This window comes from Polistes fuscatus, unplaced genomic scaffold, assembly GCF_010416935.1.
Source record: "Polistes fuscatus isolate 324 unplaced genomic scaffold, CU_Pfus_HIC Scaffold8, whole genome shotgun sequence".
In the NCBI taxonomy this organism is placed as follows: domain Eukaryota; kingdom Metazoa; phylum Arthropoda; class Insecta; order Hymenoptera; family Vespidae; genus Polistes; species Polistes fuscatus.
The window spans coordinates 5,802,293-5,822,649 of NW_025113162.1; the positions used below are offsets into that span (position 1 = coordinate 5,802,293).

General features: G+C 39.4%; 2 protein-coding genes and 2 long non-coding RNA genes across 6 annotated transcripts in view; all 4 read right to left on the reverse strand.

Annotated features, from left to right (window-relative positions):
- Positions 1-5,510, reverse strand: part of LOC122525011 (serine/threonine-protein kinase minibrain) — a 43,502-nt gene extending 37,992 nt beyond the window's left edge. Inside the window, exon 1 of the mRNA XM_043647542.1 lies at positions 5,288-5,510. Within this exon, the coding sequence (XP_043503477.1) occupies positions 5,288-5,450 (163 nt within the window). The 5' untranslated portion in view covers positions 5,451-5,510. The remainder of the gene's footprint in view (positions 1-5,287) is intronic.
- Positions 5,511-6,938: 1,428 nt separating this feature from the next.
- LOC122525012 lies at positions 6,939-20,308 on the reverse strand. Of its 3 annotated transcripts, none has more exons than XR_006305680.1 (2): positions 19,424-19,870; positions 6,939-7,158 (listed from the first exon to the last, which is right to left on the reverse strand). XR_006305680.1 is itself a non-coding variant. In XM_043647543.1 (2 exons), the coding sequence occupies exons 1-2, from the start codon at positions 20,254-20,256 to the stop codon at positions 7,107-7,109; spliced, it is 432 nt and encodes a 143-aa protein (XP_043503478.1). In that variant the 5' UTR covers positions 20,257-20,308; the 3' UTR covers positions 6,939-7,106. The 3 variants fall into 3 exon arrangements, 1 of the variants encoding a protein (XP_043503478.1); XR_006305681.1 differs by lacking the exon at positions 19,424-19,870 and adding an exon at positions 16,685-16,777; XM_043647543.1 differs by lacking the exon at positions 19,424-19,870 and adding an exon at positions 19,877-20,308.
- LOC122525014 lies at positions 8,571-16,266 on the reverse strand. Its single transcript, XR_006305683.1, has 2 exons — positions 16,194-16,266; positions 8,571-8,862 (listed from the first exon to the last, which is right to left on the reverse strand). It is a non-coding gene; the product is annotated as an uncharacterized LOC122525014 (long non-coding RNA).
- On the reverse strand, positions 16,891-17,340 carry LOC122525013. Its single transcript, XR_006305682.1, has 2 exons — positions 17,120-17,340; positions 16,891-16,928 (listed from the first exon to the last, which is right to left on the reverse strand). It is a non-coding gene; the product is annotated as an uncharacterized LOC122525013 (long non-coding RNA).
- Positions 20,309-20,357: the final 49 nt, after the last annotated feature.

Genomic DNA, 20,357 nt, shown 5'->3' on the forward strand with positions numbered 1-20,357 from the left:
GAATTTTTACCGATTTCTGATCTGTATCGAAATCGAAATTTGATCTCGTATTTTTTATTTGAACATTATAAACATACAAATATATATATATACGGTAATAAATACTTATACGTGTTATTTCCAAGAGAAAGGGTTAAAGAAAAAAAAAAAAGAAAGATAGATAAATGTTGGGAAAGAAAAAAATAGAGAAAGAGTGATGCGGGGGGGGAGACTTCCGTCATCCGGAACGTTCGTTGCAACACACAGCAGAGCCGGGCAACGTCTCCCAATTAGTTGAGATAATCGAGGTCCCATTGTATTTCGGGTGCTTCTCTCCCATCTTTCTCTCACGCCCTCTTCTCCCCAACCCCACCCCCACCCCCACCAAAACATTCTGCTATCCGATTAAACGGGTACGTCAAATCTTGAATAATTTAGCCGATCCCAAGTACGAATCCTGCATCGGAGTCGAGCAGACAGGCGACACGAGCTAGCCGACGAGAGGTACGAAAGAACGATAGAGATGATGATAAAGAGAGAAACCAAGAGAAACAGAGAGAGAGAGAGAGTGTGTGGATCCCTCGTCGTGTCAGTGAGCTTGCAACGGGAGCGACGTAATTTGAAAATTGGAGAGGTCAGTGTCGGAAATCGGAGAGGGCTCGTGGATAGCGAAGAAGACGGATAAAGAGATAGGAGAACAAGAGAGAGGAGAGGAGAGAGAGGAGAGGAGAGTTTCGACGCGTGCTTCGTCCAAGAGAGAAACGACACACATATACATACACATACACAAATACTATAGAGAGAGAGAGAAGAGAGAGAGTACCGACTTCCACCACGTGGGAGATGCATCGTGCCCTATTTGCATGTCAATAAACACCTTCCAACGCATATTTCGCGCGATTAGCGCATTAATAATTATTTTATACCCTTTTTTTCTGCTAATCATTTCGGAAACAATATAGAATTTATTCGTCGAGATTAAGAAAATCTTTACGAATTTATATTCGAATATTATTTTATTTCATTTGGATAGGAACTATATTATTGATATTATAGTAATATGAAATATCTAACGGTGAAGAGGACTCTTTTAGAAACAACAAAGACAAAGACAACGACAACGACAACGACGACGACGACGATGGAGACGAAAATGATCAATTTATTATCGTTGAAAAGGATTCAACTACGATAAAAATGTGTGTTTTTCTCTTTCTCGTAAGAAGAACTATGCCGCGGTTATTGCTTATTCGATAATCATTCCCTATTATTATCCTTGTTTCTCCGGCAATTTTGTTCGTATTTTCGCTGGCCAATAAATGGCGGCTGCGCGAGAGAAAAGTTTCAAAGCCGATGAAGTAAATACAACGGACGGACGGACCCGGTAAATGCGATATACTTATTTTTTATTATTATCATTATCATTATCATTATTATTATCATGTATCATTAATAAGAAATAAAAAGAATTACAGAAAAAATAACACAAGAGAGAGAGAGAGAATGAGAGATAATCGCAGTACTCGTTTTAACAGTTGCATAAATTAACGGAACGACACGATCGTTTGGAAAAAAAAAAAAAGAAAGAAAAAGTAAATAAAATGTTCCTATCATTTCTAATATTTCTCCTAAAAGTTTCTTCCGTCTTTTTTTTTCCCTTTTTTTTTTGTCCCTTTTACCGCCCAGAGCTTCTTCTTCTTCTTCCTCTTCTTCTTCTTCTTCTTCTCTATCCGGCTAAAAGTTTGACAAGAATCGAAAAGGGCCAAAAGCGTCCCGTTAGAAGGTGAATCGAATTCTGAGTTGACTCTTAAAATCATTCGTTTAATAATCCCCTCAAAGCGACGAGAGCCCTACTACAAACTGTACGCTCAACTCCATCCAAGAGGATTTCAAGAGTTCCCTCTTCTAGTCAAAAGGAAAGTCAATCATTTTTTTGTCTTTCTCTCTCTCTCTCTCTCTTAGAAACTCGTCGCGAGGTCAACGTCTGTCGATATTGGTTCTATGGAATCGAGGAAGGAACTGAAAGGACAAGAGAAAGAAAGAAAGAAAGAAAGATAGAAAGAGAAAGATAACAGAAAGAAGGTGCCAGGTCGAAAATACACGTCAGTCGGGTGAACGGTCGAGCAGAATCTTCGAATTGTCCGAGAGTCGCCGATCAGGCATCGGTCCAAAACCGGCCCCGTTCTTCGTCGAGTCCGACGAAGATACGATGATGACGACGACGACGTCGTCGACGCCGACGCCGACGCCGACGCCAACACCGACGCCGACGCCAACGCAAACGCCAACGCCAACGCCAACGCCAACGCCAACGCAGACGCCGACGCCGACGCCGACGCCGGCATCCGAGGACGCGGGCAAACGGGGTGGGAAGGGTGGAAAAGTGAGGAACAGAGTGAGAGGGTGAAACGACGAACGTGCACCCGCCGCGTGTCGAATGCGTTCACTCGATGAGGAGAATCTTCCTTCTTTCTTCCTTCCTTCTCTCTCTCTCGTTCTCTTTCTCTGTCTATTTCTTTCTCTCTACCGATTGCACCAGACGCCATCTTCGATCTTCTCTCGTCTTTACGACGATCGTCCAATTATCGAGTATTTTTAGATCGCTCGATCCAAGCGCCTAAGAGAAATTCGCCCTGTGAATTCCGCACGATTAATTCCTAACTCTGACTATATATACAAGCTGACTACTATATATACAAGACACACCACACCACACCACACCACACCACAGCATCACCACCACAACATATGCAAGTAAATAAGTTAAGTATTCTATACTCGATGAGATGCTTGCTTTTTTATCGAACCCTGCTGCGATAACAACGATCGACATCTAACCAACATCCCCTCCCCCTTCCCACCCTTTCAGCCCCCCCTCCTACCGCTGCCCACTTTGTATTTCCCTTTTTACTTTTTTTTTTTCTTCTTCTTCTTCTTATTCTTCTTTCCGTCCCTTTTTTTCGTTTTTCTATTTTATCCTTACGACGACGATTTCTATTATTGAAATGAACAAGCCAAAAGAGAGAAAGAGATCAAATACACAAGGGAAAGCTTTCTAATGCGTTTGATCTTTAGGAAGGTCAGTGACGCTTCGAGTTCTTTTTTCGGCTAACAAACAAACAAACAAAAAATAGAAAGAAAGAGTTGAAAGAAAGGGAGAAAGAAGAAGAAGAAGACAAGGGAACAGATTTCTACTGCTGCTGCTGCTTGATGTCGAACACGACTTGTCGATTTTCTTTCACCAAGAGAAAGAGAAATACGAAGAGAGTAACAGAACGTGACCATGCTATTCTCGTCGATCGTTACAAAAAGACAACTCAAGCCTAACAATAAATATAAGAAAAGGTCGACCAACTCTTCTTCTTCTACTATCTTCCAAATGTTTTATAAAAACTTATAAAGTGTAGTAGGTTGTATTCGTTTTGAAATAAAACAAAAGATAAATAATATATCGTTTGTTACCCAATCGATAAACATCTCATTCGATGTATTAAAATATATTTGTTTGTTTGTTTGTTTTTTTCTTTCTTTTAAAACGATCGTTTCATCGATCCCTCACATTAGGAATAAGTGTCACGAAGTGTCGACAGCTTTGGGGTGTTAAATGTCTTTTTACGTTATATTATAATCTTTCCTAAATTTTGACGAATAATAGGACATTCGAAGTAAAATACAATCGAAAAGAATACGTATGAATAATCATAGAAAAAGAACAAAAATAAATCAAAGTCCCTCGTCCAAAATATACTTTCGATCTTTCTTCTTTTTTTTTTTTCATTCGTCACCGCATCGACACTTTGACCCCTAGAGTAATCTACTAAAAAATAAACAAACTAATTCTCGACACCACAGAGTGTGTCCGCCTTACGATCGTTCCAAACCATTATTTTCAACCATGCATCCTTAACATGTACGAAACACCAATTCGACCTCTGATCATCGAAAGATTCTCTGCTCTAACCGCGAGAAACAGAAAGACAGCAACACCCCTTTGGTTAACCCTCTTCACTGGTTTTGTTTTTTTATTTTTCTTTTTTCTTTTTTCTTTTCCCCTATTACGGTGCTTAACGGTTACATACACTGTGTCCAATTTTAATCAACCTATCAGAATACAGATTGAAATCACTTAACAAACCGAAACAACAACAACTTTGCTGCTAACAACGAACGGATTTAAATATTACACCCCTTTTAACTTTCGTGAACTCCGAGAGTTGGAGTGTAAAAGAGGGAAGTGTCCACCCCTCCCAACCCCCGTCACTCACTCTCTCTCTCTCTCTCTTTCCTTACTATCGCGATAATTAACAATTTCCCGAGTCATTGGACCGCAAATGCAGCAGTTGCTTTTTCTCTTCGGATTAAAGGTACGCGGTAGCGTATCGAACCCTTCGGCAATGCACAGTGGTCCCAAATCTCGAAAGCGTTGCCAAAATTTGAAGATAATTTAATTTTGTTTTTTTTTTTTTTTGTAAATTAGTATTTGAAAGTTTCTGAGATTGCTGATTACGAATTTGAAATAAGATTTTTTTTTTGTTGAATTACAAAATAACAGATACGAATTTTCGCCGATCTTTTGTCTTTCAAAACGTGTTTTTAACGTTGCCAATTTATTTGGCTGACTCGAGACAGAATAATAATACACAAATATTGCTCGGTTATTTTCAAACTTTAGAAAAAAGAAAAAAAGGAAAAGTTGATACAAAATAGAGAGAGAGAGAGAGAGGAAAGATACAGAATGTAGATCGTCGATCCTTTTCGCTTGATACCGAGAAACGATTCTAGTCCGATCCAATATCATACACCTGCTAATAAGTGGACTCCTACGTTCGCGTGGAACAGAGAAAACGAGAGAGAAAGAGAATGAGTAAAAGAAAAGATAGAGAGAAACAACCGCGAAACGATGCACCTGCAATACCGCAGATGCAACTGCATAGTTTTATATACACACACATATATATATATATAGTATATTATATATTATCTTTCTCTCTGAACTTTCGATTGGGTCTTTGGGCAGTCCCCTTTTACGAGTAATAAGAAAAAATACAAAAAAAAATGAAAACTACACGATAATATAACAAGATGAGTCGAGCAATTAGTTGATAATGGTTACTAAATTTGTACACCTTAAGTATAATTATGAGTTTGGGTATAATTTATGAAAGAAGAAACTAGCTATTAACCGAATCCCATATAGATCTACGGATATAGATAAGAAATAAGATAATGATCGACGTTGTATCTAAATAAGTAGATGGTTAGACATATATTATATATAAATATATATATGCACAATAGATTTACTCACATTGTTGCTTGTGCCTGGACTCCATGAGGATCCTTTGTTCGTTTTTGTGCCACGCGTCGAGAGCGTCGATAGTGTCGGTGCCTGCGATGCTCCTCGCACCTGCGGAGGGTGGTTGGACACCCCCACGTCCCACACCGCCCCCGCCACCGCCTCCATACTCCATGCCCGCGGCACCACCCTTCCCACCCTTTCACTTCTGCCCCCGGCAGTCCTCAAACGCTCACAACATGGGGCACGGCTGCCCTCTCGATACCGCTCGACTGTCCTCCTTCCCCCTCCTCCCCCGCCCACCACCTCCTCCTCCTCCTCCTCCTCTTCCTCCTTCTTTTTTCCCCCTTTACTCTATCTTTATCTCACCAGACACAATCACCACAACAGTCACCACCAGAGCACTGTTACCCACCACCGTGTACGTACGTCAACTTATTATTATTACTAGTACTAGTACTACTACTACAACTACTACTATTCCTCCTCCTCCTCCTCCTCTTCTTCTTTTTCTTTTTTTTCTTTTCTCTTCTATGGTATCAGTGAAAAGAAAAAATTCGTCAAGGTAAATTCTTCCTACCACCAGCAGCACCTCTGATATTTCCTTATCCGTTTCTATCTTATTTTTTCCTTCCTTTTCTCTCTATGAGAAAAAATGAATCCTCGCTAAGAGAAAGAAACACGAATAATAGAAGTGCATCTAAAGGAAAAGGATATTTGTATTATATCGAGAAAGACTCGTCGTATTTGTCCCTTTCCGTCTTATTTACTTCTTTTTCTTCTTCTTCTTCTTCTTTCCTCTTCCTCCTCCCCCTCCTCCTCCTCCTCCTCTTCTTCTTCTTTCTCCTTTTTCTTTTTGTTCCTCCACCTCCTCTTCCTCTTCCTCTTCCTCAGATAATTCGTTGAAGGATCATCGAACGTATTCTATTCCTCTTTGGCTTCTTCTTCTTCTTCTCCTTTCTTTCCACGTGTTTATTATTACTGCTAACCCTATCACCACCACCCTCTCCTCCTCTTTCTTTATCATACGAAAAAATAGCTCTTATTTACACGCTCTCGCACGCCCACGACTTTTTTTCGGCTTCTTCTTCTTCTTCTTCTTCTTCTTCTGATTCTTCACTTGTTTTCTGTATTTTAATGTATTCGTCTGTTTAACTCTTCCGCTTGTTTAACCCTTTCTACCCTTCTTTCACGTACTAGTTTTTGTTTTTGTTTTGTTGTTGGTTGGTTGGTTGTTTTTTTTTTCTTTTTACTCTCACACGCTACCTACTATCTCTATCTCTCTTTCTCTCTTATTCTTTTGTACCACACAAATACACAATATCTATCTATCCTTCTCTCTCTTTCTTTTTCTTTCTCTTCTTCTTCTCTCGTTCACGCTCTTCTCATTCTCACTTTTTCACGCGTTATCACGAAAATTGTGTTAATATTTGTTATTTATTTATTTATTTATTTTTTTTATTCCTTGTATACGTGTAGAGATGTGTGTTGGTTGTGTTATGCGTGCTTGCTTGCTTGCTTGTTAGTATGTATCTCGTGTCTCTCTTTCTTTCTTGCTTTCGCTTTCGTTTTATAATTCTTCGACTAATTCTACTAACTTTTTTTTTTTTTAGGGTAATCCGTTGCGTTTTTACTTCTTTACGTCTTTTATACTTCTTCTTTATTTGTTTGTTTTTGTTTTTTTTTAATTATTATTATTACTTCTCTGATTTACACCCCAGAGGTTCAGCCTTTTATCCCAGTTTTCATTCGCCGGTGCATGCGTTATTTTCACGAAGCGCTGTTTTGTAGTATTAATTACTCTTATTTCTTCTTCTTGCCCCTCTTTCCTTCACTTGACGTCACTATCTGCCTTCATGCTGTACCGACGACAAAGTTGATATCTGTAATCAGAAGAAAATAATGTTAGTTACATCATAGAAATGCATGAGATACATATAGAAATAAAAAAAAAAAATATAGATTTTGTTCATCCATCCTTACCAGCCAAAAGTTTAGAATCTTTTACCGATGCAGTATACCAAATCTAATATACCGATCAATTTTTAATTAATTTATTGTTATTACATAGACCATTAACAAGTTCAATTATGTTTTAAGAGATTTCATGCTTCTTATGTCAACCAAATTTTTAATACAATTAATTAATTACAATTAATTTTATTATTGCATCTTCATAGCAACTTCAAGAAAAAACGTGGAAAAATATTCAATTAAAAGTACTCTAAAAATAAAAAAATAAAAATATAATTTCCAGCATGTCAGGAATATGTCAGGGTGTCATTAAAAATAAAGGCAGTTTTGTTGTTCTCGATGAAATGATAATTTGAGAAGAGAAATATTCATTTTTTGATTGAAATAATATTATAAGTAAAATGTAAAATATATTACTAGTAAGAGAGATTTGTTGAGACCAAAATTTATCTCGGTTACTCAAGGCCGCGCGTTCATTTTTTTTCTTATATTAATATATCCTTTCTTTCGGGGAATATATAAAATAATTCCAATCTTTTGGCAGGAAGTGTATACGAGCAACCAATTTGCCAAATCGATTTAATTCCACGATATTAAAAACATAAAGAAAATTGATAAAGTGATACGTATTGTCGTATCATTTATTATTGAACGATCATATAAATTGTTTTCATTTTAACAGTGTTAAGTTTAATTATTAATGAAATTAATTTTAAATATAAAAAGTTAAGTATTAATGAGATGAATTAATAATAAAATTTGAAATAAATCAAAAAGTGGAATTAATCGATCTAAGCCTATGAACGATTAATATATACTCAAAAATATTAAAAGTTTACAGTATAATTAATTTATATATTTCATATTATCATTTTTAAGCAGTTTGAAACTTTGATAAGTCACTTATTAAACCATTTGCATCATTAGCATATAAATACGTTCCATTTTCTTGATCCTTATCACAAGAAAATCTTACATAATAATTAATACATCTTTGTTTCCATTTTACATTACAGAATATTAACCATTTATATATTAAAAAACTACTGAAATATATACAAAATACATAAACATATTATAATTTTATCGACTCGTAAAAATATTTTGTCTATTTAAATATAATAATAAAAAACAATTTGATGTGTGATTAAAGTAATCATTTTAATTCTTTCCTTACAATGCAAATGAAATAATAATAATAATAATAATAAATACACACAATACACATATAATTTATTTAAAATAATATACACAATTGCGCCTCTCTCTCGTAAAAATTAAAATAAGCCCCCTGGTCGGGGGATTTTTTCGAATTTCTTTCTTTGTTTTCTTCTTTTTTCGATCCTCGTGTAAACGGGCAAGGACGATCCGAATGAAATAGTTACTCGTGGTAGCGGTAATCGTAGTTATCGGGAAATGGTAGTAGAGGTAGTACACTAACCACCCTTGGGGTACCACCACCTCCTAGTACGCCGATGGCGCTTTGATATTCGCCAGATTGAAAGTCAACGCCGATTGATTCGAACTTTACCAATGAATACCACGTGAATCGTTATTTTTTATATTCGGTAATTATAATGGACGTAGAGAATTCGTGAATGGTCAAAACCATGCTGCATTTAGAGACAGTGTGAGAAAGAGAGAAAGAGAGAGAGAGAGAGAGAGAGAATGAGTATATGTGTATGTATGCGTGTGAGTGTGTAAGAGAGAGAGAGAGAGAGAGATAAGGGAAAGAAGAGAGAGATTTGAATAGAGGTTTTGAAAAGCGCTCTTTCAAGAAGCATTATCCATATTAAGCGAAAGTTCGTTCCACTCTGAAAAGAAACGCTCTACGAGCTTCAAGTTGAGTCGCAATAGGAAAACTCGTGCGGAAACGTAAGAAGGTTTCTTCCCTGAGAAGAAGAAGAACAAGAAGAAGAAGAAGAAAATGAAGAAGAAGTAAAAGAAATATAGTAGAAGATTAATAATCATTTAGTTATTTACTTGTCGATTGTGTTAAACGATTGCGAGAATACTATCATGTATCTTACGTACGCGAGGATTTATATCGTTTACGTTGATTAATGGATATACGAGAATAAAATAAAAATTCTGTAATCAAATCTGAAATAATGTATGTACGAATGAGAGTGTCTTTTAAAATCGTTTACACCTTTACGCATACTAATGGTTTTCATTGAAGAAAAATTATCGATATAATATCTTTAAGATTAAACAAAATTTAGAAATAAATACATGAATATGTTTTAATTAGATATTTCATGAGTTTAACGTGAAAGTGTTTTATTTATAACAAGTGAATTAAACTAATGCAAAAATAATGTGTGTATCCTTTGAATCGTGCCATAACAGATTTTCTTTTTCATCTCAAACAATCGGTTATCCATTGTTTGTTACTGTTATTTAAATGTTTTCTTTTTTTAGTATTAGAATCAATTTAATACCCATTAAAGTAAAAATAATACAAAATACGTTTGTTTAAAATTTACATATATATATAAATTTCGTATAAACAATATTTAGATCTGACATTTTATTGGATGAAATTTTACAATTGACAGTAATCATTGGCTAAGAACTTTAAAACAAATGTATTTGAATTTAAACGATATAATATATTAATATAATACAATACTGTGTTCGATTTACCTTAATTTATTGTTAATTAATAGAAAGAAATATATATTCTAATCTAAAAACACGTAATATAAGCTCGACGAACCGTCCTCTACGAAATCCTCCGTTAGAATGTTTCGTTGTCCCCTATGAAAGTCAGTTAAAATTCATCTATCGATTATTGTTTATATTACTTTTCGAAGTTTAGATATACATATTTATGTATTATAACGCACATAATAATATTCAAAATATAAATAATAGAATATATACATATAAAAGGTGGAAAAAATCTATTAAGCGTAATTACTGTACTATTTTAAAAGATACTCTCAATGTACGTATCTTTAAATAACAAATCTGTTATACTTTCTAAACATGTGTGCCGTTGTTGTTACTCTTCCACATCTTTAATACCAATTCCAAAGGAGAAAGAAGAAAAAAGAAAGAAAGAGTTAAAAAGAGAGATAAAAAGGGTGAGATGAGGAGAAGGAGGGGGAGTAGGGGGGGGGTATTAACAAGCGAACCTTTCGTTCTAAGACCTCCATCTTCTTTCTCTTTCCTTGCTCGCGAACTTCGATCTATATTTAACATATATGAACCAGAAATGGCGAGCAAAAGTTCTATATCGATTGAAAAAGGTCGATCTCAGCAAGGCGCCTATTATCTCGTCGTATGAGCGTTCACAGTACATACTCTTTTACGCACTTTTCATTCATTTATTCAACGTTTATTTTTTTTATTCGATCAAGCTGAACCATGTAACATGGCCAAAATATTACTCCCATATTTTTATTAACAACTAATAATAATAATAATAATAATAATAATAATAATAATAATAATAATATTCTTTTGGAGAGAAGAAAAATAATGAATTCGTTTTTAAAATACAAATTACATGGTTCATATTGCGATATTATTGAAACGTTATATTCTTTTCTTTTATCTTTCTCTTATATATGTATATAATTTTGTTTGTTGTTTTTTTTTTTATTAATGGTATTCATGTAAACACGTTGCGTTCCAAAAAGTGATTAAACTTATACGCAACGCGTTACACCGTTGATAGACGTTAATTTCATCGATTAGTATTGTTTTCTATTATAATTATTCTCTCTCTCTCTCTCTCTCTCTCTCTCACACACACACTCTACATGAATTTCCGTGGCTCTAAACAAAACATTAAAGGGTAAATCATTAAAAGGTGTCCAAAAAATTTGCACGAATAAAGGTAGTCCTTTGTCGCGTAAAAATAAAAGAAAACAAAATAGAAAACAAAAAAAAATGCTAGAGAGTTATCGTTTGGGCAAAAGCACGACAAGGATTGGAGAAAGGGAGTAGGGAGTAAAAGGAGGAGGAGGAGGAGGAGGAGGAGGGCTTTTATAATATCGGTAAAGGGAAAGATCCTTCAGTTAGATTTTGACTTTTCCGCGTTGGATGATTCCGAGTGCTTTTTATGAAATATTTGATCTCCTCGATAAGAGAAAATTTTTGACCGTTGAAAAACGAGGTGAGAAAATATACGCACGTGGAGGAGAAGGAGGAGGAGGAGAAAGAACGCGTATATAAGGGGGGGAGACAATACAAAATAAAAGCATAAGGGAAGGGAATTTAAAAAAAAAAATAAAAAATTAAGAAAAAGTATAAGTTAGTTCGGCAGGCAAGTTTCGAGTTTTAACGAATGAAAAGGATTTCTTCTCGTGTTATATGAAAGGAGGATTAGGATTAAGAGAAAACAAGGGATTGACACGTTCTAAACAGATGGCCTTCGGTTCTTTTCTTCATTGACGTTAGAAAAGAAAAGATCCCAGCATACCAGGAGGAAACATAACAAACGTATAGTAAGTAGGTAAAGATCTCGCATTTTGGAGATTCGTTTGTTCTCTAATAAAAGAAGCACATATGTTGAGATAATAAAAACAACAACATGACTTGTTTCTTCTTCTTCTTCTTTTATTTTCTTTTGTTACCCGTAGTTTTAAAATTTAAAGAGACGAAACAGAATGAGATGACACGATTCACGCTGTGTTTGTCCTCTCTTTTTTTCCAATCCTTTTAAATTTATTTTTATTTCTACATTCATACTTTCACTTTATCGCGAATAAGAAGGATGAGATAGGAAGAAATTATCAATGTAAAAGAAAACAAAAAGAGAAAGAGAGAGAGAGAGAGAGAAAGTGAAATATAGAAAAGGGATACCTTTTGATCGTCACATGTGATAACGATGTTAATGGTAGAAATAAAGGGTCGAGTAATGGGATGAAATCCGTGAGATTAAATCTACGGGTTCTCTCTCTCTCTCTCTCTTTCTCTCTTTTAATAAAACGATATAGACAGCACACGCAGTTCGTGCGATACGCGTGCCGTTTCCGCTTTGTTTTCGCGGCGGCGTTTTTCCCGACAAAGGATGATGATGATACCCCCCCCCCCATTCCCCGCATCTGCGTCGTATGCACGTAAACTTTTTTTTTGTTATCTCTTACCAACTCTTTTTCTAGTTGAACCGCGTTTTTTTCTATGAGTCTCCCTTCCCGCCTATCGTAATAATCTGTTGGCATTGGTGTCATTGCTACTATTTACGATGATCTCGATCGAATTCTCTTTGTTTTTATCTATTTATTCATTTATTTATCTATTTATCTATCTGCGCTATTTTTTCTTTTCCTTTTTTTTTTCTTTTTTAATTTATATCTGTTTCTCCTTTTCAATTTCTCGGCAGATCACTTTCGAAAGACACGCAACACGAAAGGCAACGATATTGAAAACATTGACTAATGATTATTGGCTTCAGTCTGGCGCACCGCCTCGTGACTTTTCTTAACAATAGGATTAAACAACGAGAATGAGAAAGACAAAGAGTCTTGTCACCTACCCCCCCACCACCACCACCGCCCGTATACGCTTTCGTATAACGTTAATTATACGTTTACATTACTTCTCATCGTTCGTTCGTTCGTTCGTTCGAAAGCGTCAGGACGATTAACTTTACGCGATCGGTAAAGAATCAAAATAAATTACAGACAAATTGCAATTCCTCTTCGTTTGAGGATTAATCTAGAGAGAGAGAGAGAGAGAGAAGGAAAAAAGAAAGAAAGAGAGGGAGAGAGATAGTGGCGACAGTGTGGTGGTTTCAGTACGATTGATCGACGTTGGTAAACAATACCACGTGACTGGAAAAACTCGAGTTAGGAAAAAGCTTAAAAAAACGGAAGAAAGAAAAAAAAAGTGCATAAATTTTGTATTCATCCTTTCTCGCTCTCTCGCTCGCTCGTTCTCTCTCTCTCTCCTTCTTTCTCTCTTTTTATCTCTTTCCCACCATCTAATCTTTGATGAAAAATATTATAAAAATAATATATAAGTCAAAGTTTTTTCTCTACTTTTAAAATGAAACACGACTTTGCAATAAGTGGCCTGACCGTTTGCACGTTAAACGTAGACGCGACGCGTGTCTCTATCTTTCTTTCTGTCTGTCTCCCTCTCTCTCTCTCGGTTTTTCTCTTTCTCTCTCTCCCTCCTTCCAGAGAGCCTACTAAGTAAAGCCGACCAATAAGTGACGTCGTGGAACGTGTTGTCTATTATTAGAAGCGCCGTGTTTCCGCGTACGGCTACATTCCTCCTGTCGATAATGTAAGTAAGTACAAGCAAAAAGTAAAACGAACCCTCCAAAGATGTTCACAGACTTGCTATCGCTCATTAACTAATATACATATGTATATGTATATATGCACGTGGGAAAGAAACATAGATAAGAACGAGCTTACGTTGGTGTTTGCGTAAATGAATTTTTCTTATTTTCTTTTTTATTACTTGGAACGACGATAGAAGAAAGAGAGAGAGAGAGAGAGAGAGAGGAGAGCTTGGGTTCTATATTTAATCGTGACCTTGAACATTGTTCGTTGAAAAAAAAAAGAAAAAAGAAAAAAAGGCGCGCAGTTCGCGGTCGAATCTCTCCGATAAAGCACAGAGGGAAAACGGAAGGGAAAGGAGAGAGAAAGAGAGTGAGAGAAGGGTAGAGGGGAAGGGAAGAGGTAAAAGGGGAAAGAGGGAGACAGGGAGGACGACGGATGGATCACGCGGAAGCTGGGGCATGTAAATCTCGTACGTAACTGACCTATCGTCGTTCTCTCTTAATCGATCCACCTCGGCACGCTTTGCGGGTCAAATGCAAGCCGAAATTACGAGAAATGCCGATGTACGAGGTTTCTTTTAATATGCTTCAGGATATTGCGTTAGAATATGATTCATTTTAAGAAGAATCGATACAATAATAAAATTGATTCATCTTTGTTAAACGAATGAGAAAAAATTCGCAACTTACGAATAATGATTCAACTATTAATCACTTTTTTTCTATTATTCTCACATTTAAACTTGTTAAGGAGTTTAATTTTAAATCGAGGCAATCCACAGGATAACGTAAATCAAAGTTTTGATTGACTTATTCTATGATAATACGTGAGAAATGTATTCCTCGGATTGGGATCATTTGAAAGTTCGCGCGATCCCCGATCACGTGACCGCTACTCGCGATAGGCGGTAAATTCAAAGTAAGAAGTGAAGTTAATCCGATTACGTTCCAGCCATTCTCGCTTACGAAAGCAGCCTGGCCGCTTAGGAAAGCGGCTTCTTTACCTTGCATTGAGGTGTCGAATAACCAAGAAAGGAATTCGCGCATTAAGCATTGCACGAACTCGAATACATTCTTTGTTTCGATGAATTCAAATTCGTTTCATTTTTTTTTCTTTTTAGTTGCTGCGTTAAGAAAAAAAATAGAGAAGGAGAGTAAATCAAAGAAATACAGAGAATGAGTCAATCTAATCATGATTATTATTATTATTATTATTATTATTATTATTATTATTATTATTATTATCATTATCAAGAACGAAATATCATTTTTAATTTGTGGACTTTAGAATGAACGTGAAGTTGCAGTTATACATATATGCATTCACTTGTTGGCTACTTCTCCTCCTTTTACATTATACGAAACATTATTTCCTGATATCGATAAATACAATGTCATCAAAGATGACAATGTTCGCTGACTCATCCTACATATTTCCGATATTTTCGAGAATCGATTAGAAGGAAATTTCGAAAGTACGTTTTTCGTAAAACGCATTAACGAGTTAATCCTCTTCATCGCAACGTCGTAACACGCGGTATACACGTCGTACTCCATTTTTCTTTTCTCTAATGGCGCCACGTGCATGACTCATCCACGTCGGGGAATATTCTCATTATCGTTACGACGAAAATTATTGCTATGGAGAGATCGATGAACGAATAATAAAGTTCGATATGAATACTCTACGAACGATATAAACGAAATAATGAATGAACGACCTAACGATGGATGACAAGGAAAAGTTGCTGCGAAAAAAAGAAACAAACAAAAAAAGAAAGAAAGAGAGAAAGGGGGGGGGAAATAAAAAGCAAGAAAGATCGAGTTATTCGTTTAGATCGAGACGCGTAATGCATCGATAAGGAGAAATCTATCAATGGAGACAGGAAGCTTCGATGCGTTATACGTGTGTATACATATATGTACATACTTACTTACTACGTGCAAATTTATCGTGTGAGAGAGAAAGAGAGAGAGAGAGAGCACGAGAGCGCGCGCGCGCGCGCGCCTAAGATTGCGCGACAATACGAAAGAGCGTAAAATCACAAGAGAAAATTTTTATGATGTTCCTTGTTAAGCTATAAAATAAAAAAATAAAAGTACATATATATGTATATAAAAAAAAGGAAGGAAGAGATATTATAAATGCATATCGCACAATAATGACAAGAAGAACAACGTCGACACGACGGCAACGACGACGACGCGTAAAATACTAAGGTACGACCGACGTCCCATCGATAATTTTTGAGGTTAAGTTCTAGCGGACAGTGACTTAACCTCTGAAGGTAGCAGCAGCACAGCAAAGCAGCAGTAATAGCAGACACAGCAGCAGCAGCGACGATAACGGCGCACACTATCGAACTTTCACCCAAAACTCGCGAACGTGCCGTTCGAGATTTCATGCGGTGTGTGTGTGCTATGACACGACATGATACGATACGACACGACACGACACTTTGTAGAGCCCTTTGAATCGAAGTAAAAGGAAGATACGAAAGAGAGAGAGAGAGAGAGAGAGTAAGACAAAACTTTGCACTTTGTCGGGGAAACAGAGAAAGACGTAGAAAACGTTAAACACGCGCGAGATAGATAGATAGAGAGAGAGAGAGAGAAAGAGAAAGAGGAATGGAGAGAAAAAGAAAGAAAGAAAGAAAGAAAGAGAGAGAGAGATTGAACGAACAAACGGAAGTTTACCGTAGTAAAGGATCGCGCATAGGAGCGGAGTCGCACGCGCTTCTCCGCTCTTCGTTCGATCGTCCACTTCGATACGTACGTCTCGAAATACGCAGCACGATAGCGATTCGTCCGTTGGTAGACCTAACCTCAACTCGACGACGGCTACGGCTACGGCTACGGCGACGGAGACGACACGACGACACGACGGCAACGGCAACGGCTAGTGCCGCACGAGAGCGCGCGCGTTCCTTTCTTTACGTATATATTACACCGTACAGAGAACACGCGGTCGACTTCGACTTCGACTTCGACTTCAACTTCACTTCAACTTCGAATACGAATACGAATACGAATACGATACGAGCTACGAATGCTTCGTGCCTGCGTGTATATGCAGGAAGTAGGAAGCGAGAAAGAAAGAGAGATAAAGAGAGAGAGAAAAAGATAGGAAAGAGGGAAAGAGGGAAAAAGGAAAAGAGAAGAAGAAGAAGAAGAAGAAAGGAAGATACCTCGGTGGTGCTCGAAGAAGAAGACTCGAGAGGCGTCGTCCACCAGCACCTTGCTTCTTTTTTTTCTTCTTCTTCTTCTCCTCCTCCTCCTCCACCTCCACTTTCTCCACCTCCTCCACCACCACCACCACCTCCGCCAGTTCTCCTTCGTTCTTTCCTCTCCTCTTTCCTCCTCCCCCTCCTTCTCTTTCGTCGTCTTCCTCTTCTTCCACTAACACACGACGAGGCTCGAGGCCACGCACGCCTGTCTCACCGAAATATAATAATAATACAGCACGTATTAGATATACGTATATACGTATATGTATATATATATATATATCTATTTTATATATATATACGTATACATAATATATATATATATATATATATAATTTGTATATATGTATATATATATATATATATCTTTTTCTCTTTCTTTGCTAAGCACTTCACCGACGACAACAACGGCACACTAGCTTGCTGGCAGTGCTGGCACAAGAAATGTAAGAAGAGAGGAAAAAAGAAAACAAAATATAAAACGGTAGGGGTGGATTGGGCGCACACATACACACAGACAAACAGGGACACGCGGAAGTGGAAAAACACAAGGCGAAGAAGAAGGCGAACTGTCGCCGCCGCGAAACGCGAAGGAGTCGGACCACGGAAGGCGAACTGTCACATACGCTCGGCCTTCGGACGGTGCTTTCCTCTCCTCTACCCCCCTTGCTCGCTCTCCGCTTCTTCTTCCTTTTCCTTCTCCTCCTCCTCCGCCTCTTTATCCTCTTTCTTTGTCGCACGCTTGATCAAGGCACGCAACCCGCACCGAAAGTCGCGATTTCTTCTTCGCTCTCTCTCTTTCCCTCTCTTCCTCTGACACACGACACACCGTTGCGCACACCGTGTTCCCTCCTCCCCTACCCCTCTTGTTTCGCGGTTCTCTTTCTGCCTACACCCGCCTACCCGTCTGCCTGTTCGCTTATTCGTTCGTTCGTTCGTTTGCTCGTACGCTCGCTCGCTCGCTTGCCTGTATTTGCTTACTTGCCTTTCTTTTAATCCGATCGAGCCTCGACGAAGGAATAATCAGGTCGTAGCCATGAAATCGAATAACCGTCGTATAAACTGTTCCTGCAATATCGTTCTCAGGCAAGTACTATTCTTGTCCAACGTTCAACGTAACACGTGGACACCTGTATCTTCGTCGTCGCGTTAATATGTCAGACTTCCGTTTTCTCTTTCCACGAGCTACACGATGATGAACCGTTATCGCTGACAGATCGGACAATTTGGAACACAACGTGATACGAACGACGACGCAACGACGACAACACTAGCAAACACGAGTAACACGCGCGCACGTGGAACTCGCGAGACCTGACGTCAGCGACGTTGACGACGTTGACAACGACGACGACAACGGAAAGCGCGCCTTTAATTCTGTTCTTCCTGCCTGCCTGCCTGTCTGTCGTTTATCTAACGCTCGCGCTCGCGCGAGAGAGAGAGAGAGTTTAGCGAGGATGCTTACTCTCACCCTTTCCTTCTTCCTTGTCCCCCTTCTATATTCCACCCTCCTACCCCCTCTCCCTCTCTCTTCCTTTCTTCACCGATATCACCACCAAGCACGCGGCGGGACACTCCCGAGAGCGTGACAACTTTTCTGTCCTCCTTCCCTCGCTTTTGTTACAATTACTACTTGCTTACTGTTTCAGCTGTTATGTTGTTGTTGTTGCTGTCTTGTGTAGTCTCGTCGTTGCACTCTTACAAGAGAGCAGACGATACACCATTGACAGTGGTTCTCTTTGTTTCCGTTCGTTAAACGCGTTCCAAAAATGTACGATATGAACGATTTTGATGTGTCGTTGCTGATAATGTTGACGCTCTTACTACCGTTGTGTAAAATGACGACACGACAACAACGAGGAGGAGGAAGACGACGACGATGACAATGATGACAACGACGACGAGGAGGAGGAGGAGGAGTAGGACGACGACGACGACAACAACGGCAAAGAGAGCAAGAATGAAAACAAAGAGAAGGCGATGAGGTGTTGCACCTTATCACGTGGTACTCCGCAGCACACCTTTCTCGCCGCGATGTTCGCGTCGTCTCGAGGAAGGAGCGGAGAGAGAGAGAGAGAGAGAGAGAGAAGAAAAAAAGAAGATAAAAAGACGGCTCCTCTCGAGGCGGCGCTCTCTCGCGCGATTACCCGATAGGTTATCGGCCACGAGGAGGTGAAAGAAGCAAAAGGAGCGCGAGTGCGAGCGGACGCGCTCGCGCGACGTCCTCCTCTTCTGGCGCCACTGCTGTCGTCGCCGTCGCCGCCACCACCACCACGACGACCACCACTACCACCACCACCACCACCACCACTACCGCCACTACTACCGTCGTCGTGTCGTCGTCGTCGCCGTCGCCGCCGCCGCCGCCGCCGCCGCCACCGCCGCCGCCAAGTGGTGCGCTAGACGTCGGGCAAACACCCCCGCGACACTGCCGCAATGAACTCGCCCGGTTCGAAGGGTCAAAAGCACCGCGGCAAAATAATAACAGAACGCAGCCGCCACCGTCGTGCGCTGACGCCGCCGATGCTGCTGCTGCTACTGCTACCGCTACTGCTACTGCTACTGCTACTGCTTTTCGGAGTAGTAGCAGTGGTATTGGTCCAGAAACGTTGCGACGATACGCGTTCTCAAAATGATATAATGTCCAAACGAGAAATAAGATGCAACGTGTCGATGATAAGAAGAATACTTCTTTCCTACCAAATTTATCCCTTTGCAATCCTTTATCCTTCTTTTCGTTCTTCTTTGACAGAGCACGTTCGCGTTCACTAATAACGACGGCACCAACAAAAACGATCACGATGATAACGATAACGAGGACGACGAGGAAAAAGATCTCGGTCCAGCTGTCGTACACGCCACTGCTGCTAATCCTAGTGGTGCTTGTTCGCGGCCGCGGCTTTTGGCGGGTTTCCACGAGCGCAGAAGACACGAGCTTACACCACTGACACACACACCGCGGCCGCCGTGCATTCACCTCGTCCTCGCACCACGCGCCGCCGCGGCCGGCGTCACCGTCGACGACGACAACGACGACGACGACGACGACGACGACGACACGCTTCGACGACGAGCCCTTCGGCCGACGATGAACCTCGCGACACCGTACACCGCCGTGACGAGCTTGACGAGCGGACGTCTACGAGGACGAACCTTCCTTTTCTCCTTCCTCTTATCGAGGCACCACCGCGTAATACTCTTTCTCCTTCTTTTCTAAATTGACCAACAACACCACTACCTCCTCTTCCTCCTTCTCCTCCTTCTTCTTCGTCTTCTTCCACTTCTACTTCCTCTTGTCGTATTCCTCTCCACGAGTCTCTCAAGTCGCTCCGCCACGCCGCTCTATCTCGACGCGCGCACACCCACCACCACTGTGTACCGAACTCCCGATAAGACTTACGTCCGATAGCGCGCCCTTTTCCGTCGACCGATTCACCGGTCGACGCGTACAAAACGCACCACGTTCTCGCCAAAGCAACGAGAATCTTACGCCCTAACCGCGGGGACACCGCATCGCTTTCACGGCCGAACATGGAGCTGGATCCATGCCGAATGTTTCCTCCAATTTCCGTCGCGCGGACCGCTGGCGCTAGCGTTCCTCGCTCTCTCCTTCTCCTTGCACTATCGCATTAGC

Excerpts from the sequence above, each read along its gene's own strand:
- LOC122525012 (XM_043647543.1), bottom strand. The coding sequence starts at position 20,256 with ATGTTCGGCCGTGAAAGCGATGCGGTGTCCCCGCGGTTAGGGCGTAAG. Across the intron at positions 7,159-19,876 it reads AGAGGAAGGAGAAAAGGAAG|ATATCAACTTTGTCGTCGGT; the intron begins GTTCGTCCTCGT and ends TTCTGATTACAG.